We start from the raw sequence: 22,578 nt of genomic DNA, 5'->3' as shown, positions 1-22,578 counted from the left end.
ACTTGTAATCCTAGTGGCTTGGGAGGCTAAAACAGGAGGATTGCAAGGTCAAAGCCAGCCTCAGCAACAATGAGGTGCTAAGCAACTTGGTGAGACCCTGTCTCTAAATAAAATACAAAACAGGGCTGGGGAAGTGGCTCAGTGGTTGAGTGCCCCTGAGTTCAATCCCCAGTACTCCCTTACCCCCCCAAAAAAAGAAATACCAAAAAACTGCTGGACACAGTGATGCAAATGTGTAATCCCAACAGCTCGGAAGACTGAAGCAGGAGGATCACAAGTAAAAGCCAGCCTCAGCAATTTAGCAAGGCCCTAAACAACTTAGTGAGACCCTGTCTCAAAGTGAAAAGTTAAAAAAAAAAGGCGGGGGCTGGGGATGTGGCTCAGAGGTTCAGTTCCCCTGGGTTTAATCCCTGGTATTATAAAAAAAAAAAAAAAAAAAAAAAAGGAGGAGGAGGAGAAGGAGAAGAAGAAGAGTTATTAATATCACCTTATATTTTACAAAGTCATGATGCACAGTACACAAAATAACTAGGAAAGCATCCACACTATCAGAACTTATTATCCTGTCAATAAAGTAAAAAATTAACAGAAATAACAACTAAAGCCTATAGCAAATTAATATTTTACCCATACAATCAATTTAATGTTACCTTCCCCCAATTATTCTTAAGAAAAATATCATTCCTTGGGTTAGTCACTGATCTGCCAAAAACTACACTGATGCCAAATATTTGTCCATTAACTAATTTCAAAACACTGCTTTATACATACCTTCATTTTCTACAATACACATAAAAATTACTGATTAAATTGCTCAATGATGTAGCTTGTTTGGGGAAATTTTAAGGAAATATCCATAGAACATCATAAATTCAGTCATTGAAAAGTCATTACTTGCAGCTACTGCCTTATATTTATATAGCAACTCAATTTTTATAAATATCTTTCCCCCCAAACACCTTATCTAACAGGAATTCTCGGAGACAGACAAGGTAACTAAGACACAGATAGAGAGAGTAAAGTAGCTTTCAAAAGGCATATGCTGACTAAGTAAATATCTATGTCAATCTACTGTATGTATGGAACTAAGACGGTGCTCAGAGGGTACAAAGAGACACAAGCCCCCATGCTCAAGATGCTCATGATCTAGTGGAGAGAAACATGTACAGGGATATAGTTTGAACCAGATGGACTTAAAAGATGGGAAGACAAGAAGGAAAAGACAAAATAAGACAATGAAGGAAAACAACAAAATAAAATCAAGATTTGTTAATGTGTTAAGGAACTCTGAGTATTCTTAGACTGGATTGAAGGAATGGTGAGAGATAAGGCTCTAAAAGCCAGGGCAAGTCCCCTGAAAATGGAGAGTCACAAAAGATTTTGAATAGAAAAGTATCTATATTTTCAAAAAGATAATTCTAATAGCTGTGTGGAAAATAAGGAGAGAGGAGAGAGGTCTATGGCAGTGGTCCACACAGAACTGATGATTCTTAGTGATGGAAAGAGAGACAAGATATTTTGGAGGAAGACTCAGTACTTAAAAACTGAATTTGGTGCTGAAATGACAGATCTGGCTAAGTAAGCAGTAACAAACTCTAACAAATTTCAGAATTACAGAGGTAAACAGAGATAGGGAGATACTGGCACCAGTTGTATCCCTGATGACTATGGATGCCTGCAAGATGTACAAATGGATTTTTCCTTGTAAGGTACTTTTAGTGATATAGAATTAGTAGTCATCTATACAGATATACTGATTAAACTAATAGGAATTGAAATAACCTAGGTGAGAGAAAATAGATTGAGAGCAGAAACAGTGACAAAAATGTGGGGAACGGGGGCTGGGGATGTGGCTCAAGCGGTAGCGCGCTCGCCTGGCATGCGTGCGGCCCGGGTTCGATCCTCAGCACCACATACAAACAAAGATGTTGTGTCCGCTGAGAACTAAAAAATAAATATTAAAATTCTCTCTCTCTCTCTCTCACTCTCTCTTTAAAAAAAAAAATGTGGGGAAGGGCAAAGAAACATGAGTAAAGAAAACCTAAAGGGAACAAAAGGGAAGTGTCAGGAGCGATAAGTAGGAAGACATGCAGAAAAGTCAAACAGAGAATTTTCAAAGTGGAGAGTCTAGAAATAATTTGTCAAATTCATAATTGAATATAACTTCTGTAACTCATTATCTTTACACTATATTAAATACCTTAATTATTTGCCACAAAAATTATGACTTTTAAAGGTGGTGGAAGAAAATTTTACTTAAGCAGGGGTAGGGGCAGCTAAGGAGAGAATGAAGTTTCAAGTACAAGTCCCTTTATAACAGGTCAAGGCCAGGGTCCAAAAGAGGTCTTCTGTGCAGTCACTTAGTAATGATCCAAGAAGACTGTGGGTGTGATTGGGGGAATTAAGGTCAGACAGGATGAGAGCATGGATTCTGGATTAGGGCAGATCTGGGCTTATCTATCCATCCATTCACCAAATATCAAGAGGACACCTACTATGTCCCAGTCACTGTTCTAGAATCTGTAGAATGCAGCAATGAAGAGAATAAAAGCTCTGATCTCATAACCTCACATGCTAGTTGGATGCAGAGGACAAATGACACAAAAGTAAGGAAATAAAAATATGATGTCAAGAAGTGAATAAATGGTATAAAGAAAAGCATGTAGGATGTAAAAGGGACAGAGAATGATAAAAGATGTGGGGAAAATTTCTGGACCCCAATTTTCTCATCTATAAAATAACCTCAGAGGGTTTTTGAGGGTTAAATGAGGTAATGCTTTTGAAGTGTTGTTGTACAGTGCTGGCACACAGAAAACACACATGCAGATCGACTCGGGCTTTTACAAAACTTGGAAAGAACTAAGAGGCAATGGTCTTCAGGGTGGACTGCAGAAGGTACTCTAGTTTAAGCAAAGGGATAAAAATGTTTCAATGAAACATTATAAGAAAAAAAAAATTGCTTAGCTTTTTGAGTTCTTAATAGACTCTAGAGATTAGTGCTCCATCTAATGTGTGAAGGGTAAAAATTTGCTCCCAAGATGTAGGCTCTCTATTCACCTCACAGATTATTTCTTTTGCTGAGAAGAAACTTTTTAGTTTGAATCCATCCCATTTATTGAGTCTTGGTTTTATTTATTGCACTATAGGAGTCTTATTAAGGAAGTTGGGGCCTAACCCCACATGATGAAGATTAGGGCCTACTTTTTCTTCTTTTAGACGTAGGGTCTCTGGTTTAATTCCTAGGTCCTTGATCCACTTTGAGTTGAGTTTTGTGCATAGTGAGAGATAGGGGTTTAATTTCAGTTTGTTGCATATGTATTATGAGATAATTGTAAGTTTTTGGATTAGTCTCTGTGTCCTCTATTCTATATCATTGGCCCACCAGTCTGTTTTGGTGCTGATACCATGCTGTTTTTGTTACTACTGCTCTGTAGTATAGTTTAAGGTCTGTGATGCCACCTGCTTCACTCTTCTTGCTAAGGATTGCTTTAGCTATTCTGGGTCTCTTATTTTTCCAGATGAATTTCATGATTGCTTTTTCTATTTCTATGAGAAATGCCATTGGGATTTTGACCAGAATTGCATTGAATCTTTATAATGCCTTTGGGAATATAATCATTTTGAGAATATTAATTCTGCCTATCCAAGAGCAAGATAGATCTTTCCATCTTCTAAGGTCTTCTTTGATTTCTTTCTTTAGAGTTCTGTAGTTTTCAATGTATAGATGGACTCTAGATAGGGCAGAGGTTGAGAGGGGGAGGGAGGGGGCAGGAGGTTAGCTAGGATGGTGAAATGTGATGGATATCATTATCCAAAGTACATGTATGAAGACACGAATTGGCGTGAACATACTTTATATACAACCAGAGATATGAAAAATTGTGCTGTATATGTGTGGAATTGTAATGCATTCCGCTGTCATTTATTTTTAAAAAATCAATTTAAAAAAGTGTACTATGAAAGGCCTTCAAATAATTATCCTGTTATTTTAAACTCTATTTAACTGTGTTTTAATCAAGTTATATCAATAAAATTCACCATCTTATTTAAAGGTGTTTGCTAATGTCCATTTTGGGAAGACTTTCAAAAAATGCATTTATTTAAACAAACTAAAAATCACAGTTTCAGAACTTTCAAAGAAAATTTTTTTTGACTAGGAACATAAAGAAAAGCATCACTTCAATTACTGTTAACAGGCAAAAAAAAGTTAACATTCATATCCAGTTATGGTCCACACAGAGTTTAAATTCCATTTTTTTAAAGAAAAGACATAATATCTTAATAAATCACAGGAAAGCAAATATAAATCTTCTACCTATATTAAATATAGTTTGATGCTTTTAAAGTTTGACTTTTAAAATTTCCACAGCCAAGTCATTACTCTATGATGTAATTGTTTCAACAGCTGTTTTCAGGTCTAAAAAAAAGATGATTCCTTGATTCCATGGGTTTGTAGAATGTCATTTAACCTGGCACACATTTAGGCTGGGAATGCCATAGAGTCAGACCATGTATTTGATGCTTCCTATGACATACTTTAATATACTTTTTAGACATTCTAAATACCAAGTTTTTGCTTTAAGAGTATTTCAAATTCAAATTTTTTTTTTTTTATGTTTTCTGTTCTTTGATACTGGATTTAGGAGACTAAAGAACAGAAAAATTAAAAATAATTTATTCTAACACAGTAGCAATATGGAATTTTTAATATCCATTGAAGATGTTGCTTGTATATTTTACATAATTTAAAAAATACAATTACCATAGGCTTCTAAAAGCTTTTAGGTTTAAATAATCTATTTCATCAACAGGTTTCAGAATCTGACTCTAATCCTTAAACACAGTGATCCACTATTATATCTCTTATTTGCAAACTGAGAAGAATCCAAAGAAAGCATTGTCTCCTAAGACAATATGACAGAAGCAGAGAAAGCAAGTTTTCTCAGTAGTTCCATGGAGGAGTACAACACCTCAAACTCCCCATTTTGACTGATTACACATAACACAAGTTATATATATGCATTTCTGGTGTTCTACAAGATGAACAGGTAAGGGAATGACTTTTAATTGCCAGGGTTTTGGGTTTTCCCACATTCAGATAAAGTTTCATTTCTTACAGGCTGTGCATTTAAAAATAAAATTAAAAAGGAAACAAAATGTAATAATCTTTAATCCAATTACAGAAAGAATCTTAACCTAGGGTCCATTGACAGGTGACTGGGGAATCTGTGAATACCCTGAAACTTCATGCAAATTATTTTCATATAGGTAGAATTTGGGAAAGAGATATGTGGTCATAACTTTCAGCATCTTAAATGGGTCTATGGGTCCCAAGTTTTTAAGAATTATGGACTTAAGAGATACCCCAGGCCCAAGTACAAGTGAATCACATTCTTCTCTGAGTTGTTTTTCCAGCAGTAGTCATAAAATATTAGGAGTTCCTTTCTTGTTAATTGTGAACACCTTATTCTCCAAAGTCACCTTGATTGCAGCACTTATTGAATTGCACTGTAATTGTTTTTTATGTGTCTGTCACTTCCTGTGGATAACATACTCCTTGAAAGCACACACAAGGACTGACAGTTATTGTCTTCCCAGTGACTTGCACAGTAGGTACACTAGCTTGAGAGTCTGCTATTCCCGTTAAATAGGTGCTCCCCTAGGCCAGTGACTATCTTGTTTCTATTCAAAGTTGTTGCATGATGCTGGGCCCACACTGGACCTTGAAATGCTTGCTGAACCAGTCTTGTGGTTCCTGCTAAAAGCTTAGATTCACATTTACCAGATCTTATCTTTAAAATGAGCTGAGTTCCAGCAATGTAGTTGCTTCCCAGCTGTCTGCGAGAATGTTACAGTTTTTCAGCTGGGGGTTCTTGAATCATTTTCCCTCTACCCTGAGCTCATTTACTCTTGCTTCAATTCCTGTGTACACTGTCCTGCTGTATTCCATTCTCCTCACCTACTTAACCCAGCCTTTGCAGATTTTGCAACATCATAGCTTCAGTGCTTGAGAACTGAACAAATTCTACAATCCTTCCTGATAGAGAAGGTGCTTGGAAAGGTGATGTTAAGTATAGTAGGTAATATTTTATTTGCCTCTGCTTTCCAGAATTAGTCACTATTAAACATTTCTCACTTTCATGTTTAAAAGAATGTTTTTAAAATGTTACAATATTCTTATCCCAAAATATGTCTTAGACATATAAATCCTATTACACTTTTTTGAGTTTACTATTGCTTCTGTTTTTCAAATGAGTTGACAAATGCTTATTTTAAATTTATAATTTCAGATAAAAATAAAGTAGTTCCTATAGGAAGAATAAATGTACCAGCACCTGTAAAAACAACTCTTAATTCTTTTTCCTCTAAAAAAGCAATAGTTAATCTGAAAGATTTGTTTCTTCTTATGCCAGGTTCCAGCTGCTTCACTTTGTTTAAAACTGACTTCAAAGTTTAAACACTATCCTGTCCCAACAAATAACCTTCCCCCAGATGGAATTATCCCGAATACTATCCTCAGTGCTCTCAATACCACACCTGCAGCCTTTTAATTCAACATTTTATAAACTTTCCAAAAGGAAAAGATAGATTTGTTTTCTGTCCTCAAACTTTTGCCTTTTGGAGAATTTAGTACATGGAGAAAGTTCTATACCTTGGGTGAATTTATACACATTTTAGAAAAATTTAAAACTGATAGTACTATTTCTACTGTATTATTATGTGAAAGAAATCCTAAGGAAATTTTAAAAAAACCAAACAGTTCCAAGTTCAAGAACTTTTAAAGTAAAGATCTTACTTGTAAATACAGATGCAAGGTACAGACTGGGCTCAATTTGTGTTCGATCCATATCACCTGGTGCAATTAAAAAAATCGGAAGAAATTTATTTAAGAATAGAAATAATCATGATTCATTCCTATTCAATAAAAAGAACACAAACCAAATGCACTTCTAGTTACTCTCATAAAACTAGATAATTAGAAGCCCGGCCTAGTGACTTTAATGTAAAGAAGGAAGTTAAACAACTAAATTTAATGACTGTCAATAGAAAAATACTTTACCACTACAAAAAGTAGTTGAGAATCTCCCTTCTTTCTAGACCAGCCTGGGGCATATTGTTCAACACAATCTACATAAAACAACCAATAAAGTTTTCAGGAGCAAAGAAGAGCAATATACTATTAAACCAACAAAATTTTAAAATAGGCTGGAGGAAAAAAGTCTTTTCATGGCCAGGGAATTTGGAAGCAGACAAAAGTTAAACAAATAAAAGAGAAAAATCTGTAGCACATATACAAATTGAGTATTCCTAATCCAAAAACCTGAAATGCTCCAAAATCTGAAACTTTTTGAATGCCAACATGAAACCACAGGTGAAAAATCCACACATGATTTCATGTGATGAGTCACAGTGAACACACAGGTAAACAAAAAATATTGTATAAAATTATCTTCAGGTTGTGTGCATAAGACATATATGAATCATAAATAAGCTTTATGTTTAAAATTGAGTCCCATTCCCAAGATATCTCATTATATGTATGCAAATATGTCAAAATTCTAAAAAACCCTAAATCCAAAAACCTTCTGGTCCCAAGCATTTCAGATAAGGGTTACACAACTGTAGTTCTCAGGCCAAACAAAATACTCTGGATACTAAGGGTATAGGCCCATGTTGATGGCATGATATTAACCTGTATTCTGAAATACAGTCAATTAATAGCCATTGATAACTCTTTTCAAACAAATTCTTTGGGGCAGAATTATAAGGAAAAATTTATAATATGGAACAGCATTTATTTTTTCATTTTTTTCTAAGATAAAAAAAAATCACATCTTTTATTGAACAAAAATTTCAGGTGGCTTTTTCAAGAAGGTAAGATGTAAGTGAACAAAATTATAAGCATAACATATTTAATTACACTGGGCAGTATATTCTCACTAACAACAAATCATGTCAAACTATTATAGTTATTGGAAAACTTACAAAAATTAAGAATGTTAAAATATGAAATATCCAACACAAATCAATGAAGAAAACACTGAAGCTGAAATAGAAGAGCTTTAAAAGAAAATCAGCAGCAAATACAAGATACTCGTATATTTCAAATCTACAGAGACCAAAATTAAACTCCAACTGTGGTAGTTTTAAAAAACCTTCAAATGTACTAGCTATGCTTATTGTGGTATAAAAATTAGATACTATCTTTATTCAACTCTCACTCTCACTAAGTTTCAAGAATTAGAGAGGAAGAGGAGATACTGCTTGGTCCCTGTGGCTCAATATTGCTGCCTTTCAGATTTTACAGAGCACATACAGTCATAGGATACAAACACAGAAACAACATGGCAGTGTCACAGTATCACAATCAGTATCACCCATGGAAGAACCATTTGTTATGTTATAGTTTGTGCAGAAGCTCTTCAAAAATTGTTATGCAAGAGGACAGGAATTTGGGATTTAAAATGGTTGTACTCATATTTTTAATTTTTTTAATTTTTGACTTGAGAGTAATACTTAAATCTATAACTCTTTATACTATTGTTTTTAACAAAGTATTTATAAATTATCCAAGAAAACTACATAGTAGTATATGACTGTTAACAGCAAAACAAGGATGAAGTCCCTCAAAACCCACAAAATAAAATATGAAATTTTATTTTTATTTTTTGTTACTGGGGATTGAAATACCAAGGGGTACTTTACTATAGAACTACATCCCCAGCCCTTTTTTATTTTATTTTATTTTTTTAAATTTTGAGACTGGGTCTTGCTAAGTTGCTAAGGCTGACCTCCAACCTGTGATCTGTCTACCTCAATCCTGAGTTGCTGGGATCATAGGCGTGCACCACTGCGCCCAGTCAAAACATGAATTTTTAAATGGGTGTCCAAAATTTAAGGTAAAATCTAATAAGGAGGTATCTAAAATTAGTAACACTCAGGTTACTTGCCTTTTTTATACCACTTTAAGTTCACTTTTAAAAAAAGAATATTATTAGGGCATTTAAAACCATATTCAAAGAAGTTGGCACGTTTTAAACAATATTCCAAATTAAGTTGCTTATTGGCTACAAAACTAGTATGTACATAAACTCTCTCAAATAACAGCATTTTCAGAAATAGGATCTTGGCAACATAAAAGCTTGTATCATCCAACTGCGAAGAAGTAAATTAATTCAGAAAATAGATGACCCACCTATCCAGAAATGTAGACCATGATTTATTTGAATAATGTACATTTAATTATTAAAACTCATTAAAAAGCATTTAAGTACTTGAATGTATTGCTGTTAAGTGTTATGACATGGAGTGCCTGCCTTTTAGGGGCAAGAATGTCTAGGGGGACATTCCAGCATTAAATCTGGTCGAGAACTGTGAGACTCTGTTTCAGCAGACAACTTTATCTACAATTCACTTCCTGTTGGTTCAACAGACTGTGAAACCACTGCTAAAACAAATTCTTCTCAGACAATTCTTTATAAAAGTATGCCATAATGGTTTAAAAACTAAAAGAATCTTAAAAATTACAATAGGTTTGCCTTGTGAAAGAAGCCATGGATTCTGATTTCATTTACCTAAGTTCAAAAATAACAAAACTAAACTTATGCTCTCAGAAGTAAGAATAATAGTTTCGTCCTTATGGGAGCAGGGCTGTGAATGACAGGGAACACTAGGGGATTAAGGAGTCACTGGCAATGTTGTTTCTTGAGTTGGGTACTGGTTGACAAATGTGCTCTGCTTGTTGACAGTTCTTTGATCTGTACACTTAGGCTTTGTATACTTTTCTTTATGTATATTATTTTTCCATAAAAAGTTAAAATTGTAAAAAAAACCAATTAATTAGTTTCAGCAATTAAAAGGTAGTATCTTTGTAATTTTTAATGGTTTTCTAATGATGAGTTAGGCAAAACACTAATCTTACCAGATAGCCTTTAACATCAAGTGACTAGTTACTGCTAAGCCACTGTCCATATTGCTGACTATAAGGAAATAAATCTGGAAACACAATAAGCTGAACCTTGTCAGAAGCAAGTGAGCTTTTGTGGAGGTTGCTCTGCTCTCCAACAGCTTACTATCAAAATATCTGATGTTCTATGATTATTGGCCCTTTTCTTTTACGGAAACACAAACTGGAATCTAATTTCAACGAATCTTGAAAGTGTTTCTGAAATCTTAACATGTCCTATAAATGCACAGTAATTCCCTCTTTTTCTGGGTGTCAATAAAGTTTATAAAGCAATGACACTGTAACTACACTTAAACATAACTGTAATTCTTATTCAACAATAACTCCTATAATTCTAATTTGGCCATATTATACCAGGCTACAATGTGCAGAGAAGGATACTATTATAACATTCTTATAAATGACATCTGATATAGCTACCAAGGGCTGAAGGCAAAGTAACTTCCTAATATTTACTAAACACTTTGAAGCTAAGGACCCCTATTAACCTATCCACAGAAAAATCCATTTTCTATAATAGAGATCCTTCCTAAATATGGAAACTTCTCTCAAATTATGGCTTGTGATTATCACTAAAAATACACTACCTTATCTGTGCAGTCTTTACAATAGGCTTTGCTATATCTAGCCATTTCTAACTACATTTGGAAAGAAAAATTAAATCTGACAGAGTGACTAGTTCACTTCCCCAAGGCCAGACCTGGTAACTTTTAAAAAAGTGAAAGAATGAAAAATGAGCTTTCAAATACAGGAAGCCACTAGAAAATAAGAACACCACCACTCCATATTCTAGAATAAGAGCTTTAAAGATTTTTCTGTTGAATAGTAAGTTTCAGGTGGGGGAGGAGGGTCGGGTGGGTAGGTTTCTGCTCACTGTACACACGACACCAATGGGAATAAGGGCCAGTCCAAGTTCTACGTTACCATTACTCTGGGTAATAGTTCCAAGCTGTGAGGCACAGCTGTATAGCCCTGCCAGCAAGGCCATCACAGCAGTGCTTTGATAGCATGGGGCCCCAAAGTGTCAGGATATAGAGAAGGCAGCAGTTGTTGGCTGTGAAAATAGTCTGATACAAACCAGATGGGAACTTACTAGATGGGCAACACAAAGGAAAACAATTGGCTCATTCAACAAAGTCAGGGCCCTGCCCAAGAATTCACAGAAGACAGTAACAGTCACCCAGAGTTGATGCAAACAAGAAACAGCCATGTGGTTATAGTTTAAAGAATTGTTTTTCCTCAGACTAAACAAAGTTTTGATTTCTAATTCTTGTATTCATTAATTGTAGTTTGGTGTACAGGCCTTTTTGTCAAAGACAAATATTTCATTTGTACAATATATACTTTTATGACACCAAGAGAAATATATGAGGACACAGAAAATAATTTTGTGCTACTTCCTGTAAAGTGTTATGAACATTGGCTACACCATTTCAGGAAACTGGTAAATTTAGAAAATGATTGATCATGCTGACACAATAATTAGAAAATATCTAACATGATATTTCCAGGACTTCCTAAGTCCTGATTTAAAAAAAAAAAATGTAGTCAGAATGACTCTAAAGGCAATAATCACAGGGCTTTCAGCAGAACTACTTTTCTACCTAAATGATTTTTTTCTGACTTCATTGGGCGATATAGTATTACTATACTTATATTCACAGGAAAAAAGTACCCAAGTTCTGTACCTGTATATTCTGAGCTGATAAGTATAAACAAACACTAACAATTTGATTTTAAAATACTTTCAGCAATAATATTTCACTTACAGTCTTTTACAGATATGTATTCCACATACCATATATTCATGTATACTTATGTTTTAGTATTTAACAGAGGAATTAGCATTCTAGCTTAAAATAATTCACAAGTAATTGTATTTTCCACTAGAAACCCCAGCATAATTTGGGCCTCTGCATTTACTACTAATTTAAAAATACACACAATGCTGGGGACATAGCAGTGGTAGAGTGTGTGTTGTGATGTGCGTGTCCTAGATTCAAGCCCTAGCACCACCAAAAAATAAAAATTAAAAAAATTTTAAAAACTATATTCAAAAAAGTCTTAAATTTGCAATTATCATTCTTAGGCTTACTAACAATTATTTACAGACTTCAATGAAACTGCCCATTTCTACTTTTATGGGGTGCTTATATAGAGACAGACATGAACCTAAAAGACTAACATAAATTTAAGAAAAAAATCTTAGTAAAAGTTTTTTGTTTGTTTTTCGCTCATAAAAGTCTCAATATGACTTCAGAGAAGACAAGAACTTCATCATGTAGGACTCTGTAAAAACTAAAAAGGCTAGGGAATGTACCACAGTGGTCAAGCACCTCTGGGTTCAATTCCTAGTACGCACACATACACACACACACACACACACACAACACCCACACCCACCAGTACTGAGACTATTCAACTCCCTCTGAGCTTCAGTTTTCCTACCTGAACAAAATAACACCTTTACATACTGACAATTTTATTGTTGCTGTGAGAATGAAAACTACAATGTAGAAGAGTTCTTTCTGCAGGAAACCATTTGGGAAATGTTTGTTTCATCATAATAGGTTTGGGGCAAGAAACGGATCTGCCAGACTTGGCAGTGGCTGTGTCTGTCCTAGTGTAACTCTATACAAGATACATTGACTTGCAGAACAGAAGCTCTTCTAAGTGAAGAGCTTAGATACAATATTTTATGAGGAATAGTAAAAGGAGCATGACATTCAGACTTTAAATTATAATTACTGTCATCAAATATTTGAAAGATTGTTTCATTCAAAGACTTCTAACACTCATAGAAAAAAACTAGAACCAATAAGTGAGAAGTTAAAAAAGTAATGTTAACTGAGAAAGAAAATTATGGATTCTCTGTCCATAAAATGTAGAGCAAACTAGTATGTTCTAGATACTATGGGATTATCACCTGTTGGGTCTAATATCCTCTTTTTGGCCCCCTTTCTTTCCCTACCTTTAAATCTTGAGAGTGTCTACCTCAAGCCTAGAAGTTTCTCTTTCCTGGCTATATTCAGTACTTTAGGTATTTCACCCATATTCACTGTTTTCAATGGCATCTATACTATCAACTCTCAGATACTGTGGCCTGCTCAGATATCACATATGGAGTTACAATGTTCAGTTGACCCTCTATGACAATATTAATTTTAATCACTCAACCAAGATACTGTTTTTTGTTTTCCTTTTGAATGAGTGAGCTAATTTTCAAGGAGATACTTTAAGGTCATACAAATATTCTGTTCCTCATCAAACTTTCCCTGTGCATTTAACATCCATAGTGACCTTTGCATTGCCTAACTTTTATTATGACGGTTGGAAAATGTTGATATTCCAATATTAGTACTCATTCCATATTTGCCAGTTGACACTTACCATTTTTCAGTAAACTTTTTATTTCTCTTATCTTCTCATTATCTGAAATTATTGTAAATTTGTTTGTTTTTTATCTGTTATGTTAACAAGTATATAAGCTCCATGAAAGCAGGAATTTTACCTGTTATGTTTCACAGTATCCTTGAGGCTTTAAACAATGTCTGGCACATAGCAGTTACTCAAAATTAATGCATAAATGGCAATAAAGAAAGAAAAAAAGGAAGGAAGGAAGGAAGGAAGGAAGGAAGGAAGGAAGGAAGGAAGGAGGAAGGAAGGAAGAAAACTGTTAGCAAGGACGTTGAACTAGACAGGGGAAAAGGGATACATACTGCATTTGATTGGATACACATTTATTGAGAATCTGTCATTGAAGACAGTGTGGTAGAGAGTAGGTGGTACTGAGATGAATGAAGCAAGGCCATTGTCTCTAGACAAGATGACAGCTGTTAAAAAAATCATAAAAGATATGATAACAAGGGCTAAAAATGAAGTAATACCAAATGGCATGGATGTTTCAAGGACACCCAGTGAACCAAGAATATGTTTCTGAGATGGAGAAGTTCTATCAAAGGGCAGGGAAGAAAAGGTTCAAAGGGGAGATTGAGAAAGGCATGGGGTGGGACAAGGGTAGCTTGAATTTGACTAAAAATAAATAATCTCACTAGCACATTAGGGGATACTGGTAGGTATGCTGGGGGAAGGGGTTGAGAGAGAGAGAATTATTAAGTGTGTATAGCTACAAGTGACCTACCCCATCTCATTCTGTAGATAAGAAGTGATTCTGATCCTTTCTCATCCCACCCCCACATTATGTCTTTTCCCTTTCTTGCCTGAACATCATCCCTATCCTCTCCACTATCACATTTACCCCCACCTTTCCCTTCCTTTTACACACTTCCTTCCTTTCTCTGCAACTGTTCTTTTCTTCCCTCATGACTACATCTTTCCCCTTCTCCCTGTGACAATAATAGAAATTAGACAGGATCAAAACTGCAGGTAGAGGGCTGAGCCTGTGGCTCAGTGGTAGAGCACTTGCCTTGCAAGTGTGAGGCACTGGGTTCGATCGTCAGTACCACATAAACATAAATAAATAAAATAAAGGTATGTGTCCATTTACAACTAAAAAAAAATTTTAAAACTGCAGGTGGAAAGATTACCTCTACAGAAGGGTAAGGAGGGAATCACAGCTCACTCTTCAACCCAAAAAGAAAGAAAAAAATGAGATTAATGTAGAGCCATAAGAAGTTGAGGGCAGAGTAGCCAGAACTCTTTACATTGGAAAGAGTAGACCTTACAAAAGAAGAAGTTTATATTAAAAAATAATTGAGGAGATAAAATTGAAATTAGTGTTTGGGGTGGAGAACTGAAATAAGTGCTATGTTAAAGCTAAATAAGATCAATCAATAAAAAGAATCACTGGAAAAAAGCAAAAGTTCAGTCCAAGCCCCACATCCCAGTAGCTAACTGGTTATAACTGACAAATTACATCTTAATTCCAAAGGAACAAAATCAGAAACACTTGAAAATAGAATACAGAATGGAGATCAGTGTAGATCAAGGAGACATTGAAATCTTGGATGGTGAAAACACTGTACTTGTACTTACACAAATGATATGGTTTTAATGTCCCCACCAAAACTTACATTGAAATTTAATCCTCATTGTGAGATATTCAGGGGAAGAAAATTAATCCTACTGTGCTATTTAGTGGTGGGACTTTCAGGAGGTAATTAAAGTTAAATGAGGCCATAGGGGTGTGACTTTAAAAAAGGAGGAGGAGAGATCTAGTATGTTCTGTCTCATCACATGGTACCCTGTGTTACTCTGGGACTCTGCGAGTCCCCACCAACGAGGAGGACCTCACCAAAGACAGCTACCCAATCTTGAACTTTCCAGCCCTCAGAACAATGAGCTGAGTCAACTTTTAGTTTTTATAAATTACTCTGTCTGTGGACTGAAACAATAGGTAACTATAGGTCAAAAATGATATGAAGCTGGGCTCAGAGGCACATGTCTGTAATCCTAGCAGTTCAGGAGGCTGAGGCAGAAGGAACGCAAGTTCAAGGCCAGCCTCAGCAACTTTTAGAGGCCATATGTAACTTAGCAAGACCTTGTCTCAAAATAAAATATAAAAAAGGGCTGGGGATGTGGCTTAGTACTTAAGCACCCTGGTTTAATCCCTGGTATCCCCACCCAAAATGATATGGAGCCCCAGGAATAGACAGCCAAGAAGAAAAAGGATCGAGTAAATGGAGACGCCACCACACATGGGAGAAAATATGACCAAAGTGGCTCCATTTAACTAATGCACTAGCCACCTCCAAATACCTGCATCCTTGTCTCATATTCAAAACCAACCAGGTTAGTTAGGGGAGGGAAGAGGGGAAAAAAGCTATATCCTTAATAAAACAGTTATCCCCACATATTCTAAATAGTAAAGCTGTTCTTCATTCCTCAATATATTGGTACTTCAAAAACAACGGAGGTGTTGAAGTTGAGGGCAGAGCAGCCAGAACTCTTTACATTGGAAAGCGTAGACCTTACAAAAGAAGAAGTTTCACCTTAGCTATCAAACATATAAATCAATGGAAAATTATGTAAAAGAATCCGAGGTATGTAGCATATATAATGAAAGGTAATAAAAAGCCCTCTTAGAAATCGTAGTCCCAGCTAATCAGTGCACTATTGCTTCAACACAGCATCATTTAAATCTCAGTCTACATCTCATCTATTCCTTAAAAAAGATGGCTCTACACAGGAAAGAATATATTTGAATTCTTCTAAGACCAGATATTGTAAGCAATGGAACTAGGTTTAAAGACAATTCCCTTAGAACCTCTTCTTCATAAACAGATACTAAAACATCATCCAAAATCAATGAAACAAGTCTAGAAGATCTTCACATGCCTAAATCCAAATTTTAGTTTGTTCCTCTCACCTCCAGTGTCTGGCACCCTCATTTGCATTTCATTTCTAAATCATCATAGGTTTGCTTTGGTATGACATGTCTTTTAAGAGCTCCCATTAAGCTTGAATTATGTGTTTTACATATGAATCACATGGGAAGAACTATGGCATTTACTTAATGTTATCTGTTTTCTGTGGCAAAGTACAATTCTTGGGAGATTTTTTCCCATTTAAAAAAAAATTAGTGTTGTTTTTTTTTTTTCCTTCCTCCATAAAGCTACCAGTATCAGACCTTCCTAGATGATGTTAGATATTTGCTTAAAGTAGGGATGGGGAAAATGTTCAACCAAAGGCACAAGTTTGGGGCATTTTACAAAAACAATTCTATATAACATGAAATGATAATAGTGGTAAAAAGCAAAATTATTATGGATAAGAAAGTTTAATCAAATTAAACATTAACTTTTCTACATAATAAAATATGTAAGGACAATAAAAGGGAAAAAATGTTTGCCAAGAACATATGTTTATAAGGATAATAAATGAAATTGTGTTATCTTTTGTTGTTAGAAATTCAAGGGGTTTTCCCCTAATAATAATTTTTAAATATTTTCATGTGTACACATACTGCCCTCAAGTCTTAATTACACTTCTAATCAGTATGTCATAGCCTATACATGAATGTTGAACTCTTGAATTATCAGTCTCTTTGGGATTTAAAGATGAGAGAATTGTTGACAGAATGCAATTTACTAAAACCTCCACCTTTCAATGTCTAGAATTATGCCGGAAATTGCCCTGGTTAATAACCTTCACCTTAGCTATCAAACATACAAATCAATGGAAAATTATGTAAAGAATCTGAGGTATGTAGCATATATAATTATAGTATAACTATAGTCTTAATTATATTCACTAAGGAGGCAAAATGTTCAATTTATCGCCCTAACACTACACAGACCACCTTTAGGTTTTTTCTCATAAAGCTTAAGACTAATACATGTTCAATCCCTATTTGTTAAAGGAGAGTTGATTACAACATGAGTATTAAAAAGAAGAGATTTCCTAGATACAGCCATGCTAATAAATAATACTTTTATTACTCTTAATATATGTCAGATCCTATTATAAGTGCATTTTGCTTTTAATTACTGTATCAACCTATAAAAATATGTACTATATCACAAACAAGAAAAGCAGAGAAAGATTAAGTATCTTGCATGTTCTATGCTGTAACACCTCTAACTCCATGGAGAACCAAGTCCGCCAAACAACTGGAGCCACCCACTAAGCAGTGTTTCTCAAAGGGTAATCCTCCCTCTCCTGTGCCAGACTCACAGGGGTACTAGTTTAACTTTCCTATTCCCAGGCCCTGCCTCAGGCAGATTCAGGAGACGCCTAGGATCTACATGTTAAATAAGTACTTTCATGTCTATTAAAGTTTAAGAAACACTATATTAGAGACTAACAAACTATCCATTAGTGGCACATCCTACAAGTATAATAAGCCTATAAATACTATTTTGGTCTAATAATTTTAAATTGAAATTAGTCAACCTTCTCTTTTATTTCCAATATATGAAGAAAACGGGTAGAACTAGGTTAGTAGAACAATCTATTACTCTCTTAGATAAAATAGTCTACTTAGATTTTACTTTATTTATAGAAAACTAAAATCACTACAACAGTTAAATGAACAATTATTATGGTGATTAGAAGAACAGCATTCATAATATATTAACTTGCAATTATATGTAATTTTATTTGGAAGAGGGCAGCATGATATAATAAAAATATTACTAAATTATAAGTCAGATCACATCCTACCACTAGCCACAATTATGACCTTTGGTTCTATTGAACTAGAGATGATTCCTCTGCTCCCAAAGACTAAAGTATTTATCTGATCAATATAAATGTATAAAGATGTCATCAAATCTACATTTACCTCGGAGATTATTATTTTTATAAGGTTAAATTATTTTTAGTGGTTGTTAAATAAAGGCTACTAATTGATCTAATGACTTATATTTTACATCAATAAAAAATTTAAAGTCAGGTTTAAGAAAATCTGGCTAAGAACAATAAAAGGGTTGCAGAGTTTTTTTGGAATGTTTGTGAGTCTTCAAAATAATCCCGGTATATGCTTCTGGTGAGATGCATTTAATGATAGACTTGAGAAAAATCTAAGCTTTCCATACACAATGTATAATTAATGCTACAAAAATAAAATTAAAGCAGGCATAGTGGTGCATGACTATAATCCCCAGCTACTCAGCAGGATGAAGCAGGAAGATCTCTAGATCCACAGAACTACCTACAGAACTTTGCATAATAGGGATACTAAAAAAGGCTGACCTGAAAATGAATGTGTAAGGGAATATTACTCAAGCATAAAAAGAAATCAAATAATTGTGTTAGTCAATTTTTGATTACTATGATAAAATACTTGAAAGAAAAATAACAGAGGAAAGATTTATTTTGGTTCATAGTTTCAGTAGTTTCAGTTTGTGGTCAGCTGGCTCCACTGCTTTGGTCCAGGGGTGAAGCAGAACATCATGGCAGAAGGACATGATCTATGAAAGCTGCTCATCTCCCGATTGCCCAGAAGTAGAGAAAGAGGGAGGAAGGGGCCAGGGACAAGATATATCCCCTCCCAGAGCATACCCCCAGTGACCCACTTACTCCAGCTAGGTCCCACCTCCTGTCTCTCAATAATGCCATTAAATTATTACTTCATCAATAGATCAATCCACTGATGAGGTTAGAGCTCTCATGATCCAATCATTTCCTAAAAACCTGACCTCTAAACATTGCTGCACTGGGGATCAAGGCTTCCACACATAAACAGATGGGGGACAACGCATAGCCAACTACAGTAGATAACTGCTACAACATGAATGTTCCTTGAAAACATTAGGTTAAGTGAAAGAAATCAAACAAAAAAGACACTTAGGGTATATTTCTATTTCTATGAAATGTCCAGAAAAGGTAAATCCAAAAAGATAGGAATTAGATTAGTGGTTCCCAGGGCAGGGGGAGGTGAGAATGAAGAATAACAACAAATGGATGTGTTTTTTTGTTTTTTTGGGGGGCAGGGTGTAAAAGAAAATGTTCTGGAATTAGAGATTGGTGATAGTTTTGCAACTTTTTGAATAATAAAAACAATAATAATACACTTTTATAAGGGAGAAGTATATAGATAGTATCTAAATTATATACCAATTTTTAAAATGAATGAATGACCAGTGTTTTTCTCAACATGTTGTCTGAAGTACAAAAAGACTGCCCACATTCTAATATACAACCTGACTTTATCTTCCTCACCTTTGGTCACATTCTTAGCTTCCCCTACCCTCTGTTCAACTAATATGACCTTGAAGATGAAAATTTATATTACTACTACAAAAGAAATCACAAATCTTTTAGAAAAGCAATTAAAAATGACTTTAGATTATTCCACTCTGTACCAAGAGTGTCAATAACTTAAAAAATGACTGTAATGAAATATTCTAATTTTCTCTCTTGCCTTCCTTCTATCTTATTACTAAATGATAGAATTAAATGTGATTCATAGGGCTGGGGATGTGGCTCAAGCGGTAGCGCGCTTGCCTGGCATGCATGCTGCCCGGGTTCCATCCTCAGCACCACATACAAACAAAGATGTTGTGTCCGCCGAAAACTAAAAAATAAATATTAAAAAATTCTCTCTCTCTCTCTCTCTGTGTCTCTCTCTCTCTCTCAAAAAAATGTGATTCATAGTCAATAGTAAATACTGTGATCATCAAATTCAATTTAGTGGACACTTACTGATCATCAACTGTGTGCTATGCACAATGCTACATTGGGAAAGAAACTCTAAAAAACAAGATAACATTATCTTAACAAAAAATAATCACTAAACCATTCCATATATCACTTTTCCTTAAATTTTAAATAATAGGTCTAGGGATTACAGAAATGATAAAAGCAGCTCTTGCCAACAATCTATTAAGTCACATGATAAGTATCTGTCAAATGCTTATTCATTATGCAGTATAAAACAAGGAAAAAGGGCTGGGGTTGTGGCTCAAGAAGTAGAGCGCTCGCCTAACATGTGTGAGGCACTAGGTTCTATCCAAAGCACCACATAAAAATAAAATAAATGGGGCTGAAGTTGAGGCTCAATGGTAGAGCGTTTGCCTTGCATCTGTGAGGCACTGGGTTTAATCCTCTGCACCACATAAAATAAATAAATAAGTAAAATAAAGATGTTCAACTAAAAAAGTTTAAAAAATAAAATAAAATAAAGATATTGTGCCCACCTATAACTAAAAAGATATTGAAAAAAAAAAGACAAGAAAAAAAGCTTCAGCTTTGTAATTTTTGACCCATTTTTAAAACTGGATTGTTTTGTTTTGCTATTATGGACTTGAATTCCAGAGCTACAATTTCTAAATTGTGTGCTTTTGGAAAATTAGTTAACTGTATTTCTCACTCTGTAATAAAATGAAAATAAAACTACCTTCCTGATATGGTATTTTGAAGAATAAACGAAACAACGATACAATGCCTGATAAGCCTTCAGTAAATGGAAATTACTACTAAGATAATGATTATGTTCAGGGAAGAAAAAAGATGGGGGGAAGGGTAGGTTAAAATGAATGCATTACTTTTTATTTTTTTTTATGGACACAATATCTTTTTTTTAAATTTATTTTTCTGTGGTACTGAGGTTCAAACGTAGTACCTCACATGTGCGAGACAAGTGCTCCACCACTGAGTTACAACTCCAGCACCTGAATGCATTATTTTTAATCAGACATTCAGTAAAGGCTCAGAAAGATGGGACTAAATGTTGAAGAACAAATAATTTGTAGGCACACAAGGTGCAGAGAGAAGGTAACTCCAGGTGGAGGACAATAATGCACAAAAGCATTGAGGATTTGAAGTGGGGATAATGAAGAGGGTTCCGTTATTGTTCATTTAACCAGATCAATTAGTTATACTGGATGTGCATGAAAAAGCCATAAGTTAAGGGCTGACAGTTCTTTCCTTTCTAAAATCTAAAAATCACATTGTAAAATGAGAGTATTTCTATTGAGCAGTTTGGATTTTTTAGCACATACAATACCATTTTTTGTTTCTAGATAACTGCTACTAACTACAAAGCACAAGTGTTCGGAACTTTTGGTTTGGATGGAATTTATTTATTTTTGAGATGGGGTTTTGCAATGTTACCTAAGCTGGTCTTAAACTTGTGAGCTCAAGTGAGCCTCCTGCCTCAGCTTCCTGAGTCTACCACCACACCCAGATGAATGGAATTTAATTTTAATAAACACCTAAAATTCAGTGTACATTATACTGAAAATATATTGTACTATAAAATATATCAAACTATTCCCTCCTGAAGTGTTAAACAGAAGAAAAAGATGTAAGAATACATAAATGTAATATACAATATACTCAGCGCCACATTTACATACCTTTTTAAAAATATTTTTTTAGTTGTTGATGGACCTTTATTTTATTCATTTATTTATATGTGGTGCTGAGAATTGAACCCAGTGCCTCACACATGCAAGGCAAGTGCTCTATCACTGAGCCACAACCCCAGCCCCCACATTTACATACCTTTTAACAACAAAATCTCTCATACCTTCCCAAATAATACATTTTCATAATGTTAATTAAGAAAACTCATAATGGAAAAAGAAATATCATAAACTCAGCAATATTTACTTATGTAATTTGAATATAGTTCATAATCAGTAAAATTTACCCTTGACAAATTCACTGGATTATATAATCACTACCCCAATCATTTTCATTATCCTCGAAATTTCCTTCCTGTTATTTGAACTCCCCGGGTGGGCCACCACTGATCTGTCCTCTATAATTTTGCCTTTTCTAGAATGTCATGTAAATGGGACCATACAGTATATATGTATCTTTTTGATTTGGTTTCTTTTACTTCATAAAAAGGAGCTGAGTTTCATTTGCTCTGTTGTGTGTATACCAGAAGTTCATTCCCTTTAATTGCTAATAGATTCCACTGTATCTGTGTATCACAGGTTATTTATTTATGCATCGAAGGACATTTGGTTGATTCTAACTTTGGGGAGTTATGAGCAAAACCACTAAAAGACATTTTAGTACAGGTTTTCTGTGAACATAAATTTTCATTTCTTTTGAGTAAATACAGTAAATATATGTAATTTATAAGAAACAACCAAACTGTTTTCCAAGGTGGCTGTTCCGTTTTGTATTCCCACCATGAATGTAACAGAATTAGAGTTGCTCTACCTTCCTGAATATTATGTGTATATATATAT

General features: G+C 34.6%; 1 protein-coding gene across 7 annotated transcripts in view; it reads right to left on the bottom strand.

Moving 5' to 3' along the window:
- KIAA0586 overlaps window positions 1-22,578 on the bottom strand; it is a 139,489-nt gene that overhangs the window by 5,417 nt on the left and 111,494 nt on the right. For all 7 annotated transcript variants that reach the window (XM_081289316.1, XM_081289314.1, XM_081289312.1 and 4 more), the window contains exon 31: window positions 6,797-6,853. In XM_081289316.1, coding sequence (XP_081145442.1) covers window positions 6,797-6,853 — 57 coding nt within the window. The remainder of the gene's footprint in view (window positions 1-6,796; window positions 6,854-22,578) is intronic.

This window comes from Spermophilus citellus (genome assembly GCF_964194105.1).
Source record: "Spermophilus citellus genome assembly, chromosome: 4".
Taxonomy (NCBI): domain Eukaryota; kingdom Metazoa; phylum Chordata; class Mammalia; order Rodentia; family Sciuridae; genus Spermophilus; species Spermophilus citellus.
Note: the sequence above shows the minus strand (reverse complement) of the source record. Positions and strands in the feature narration are given on the sequence as shown.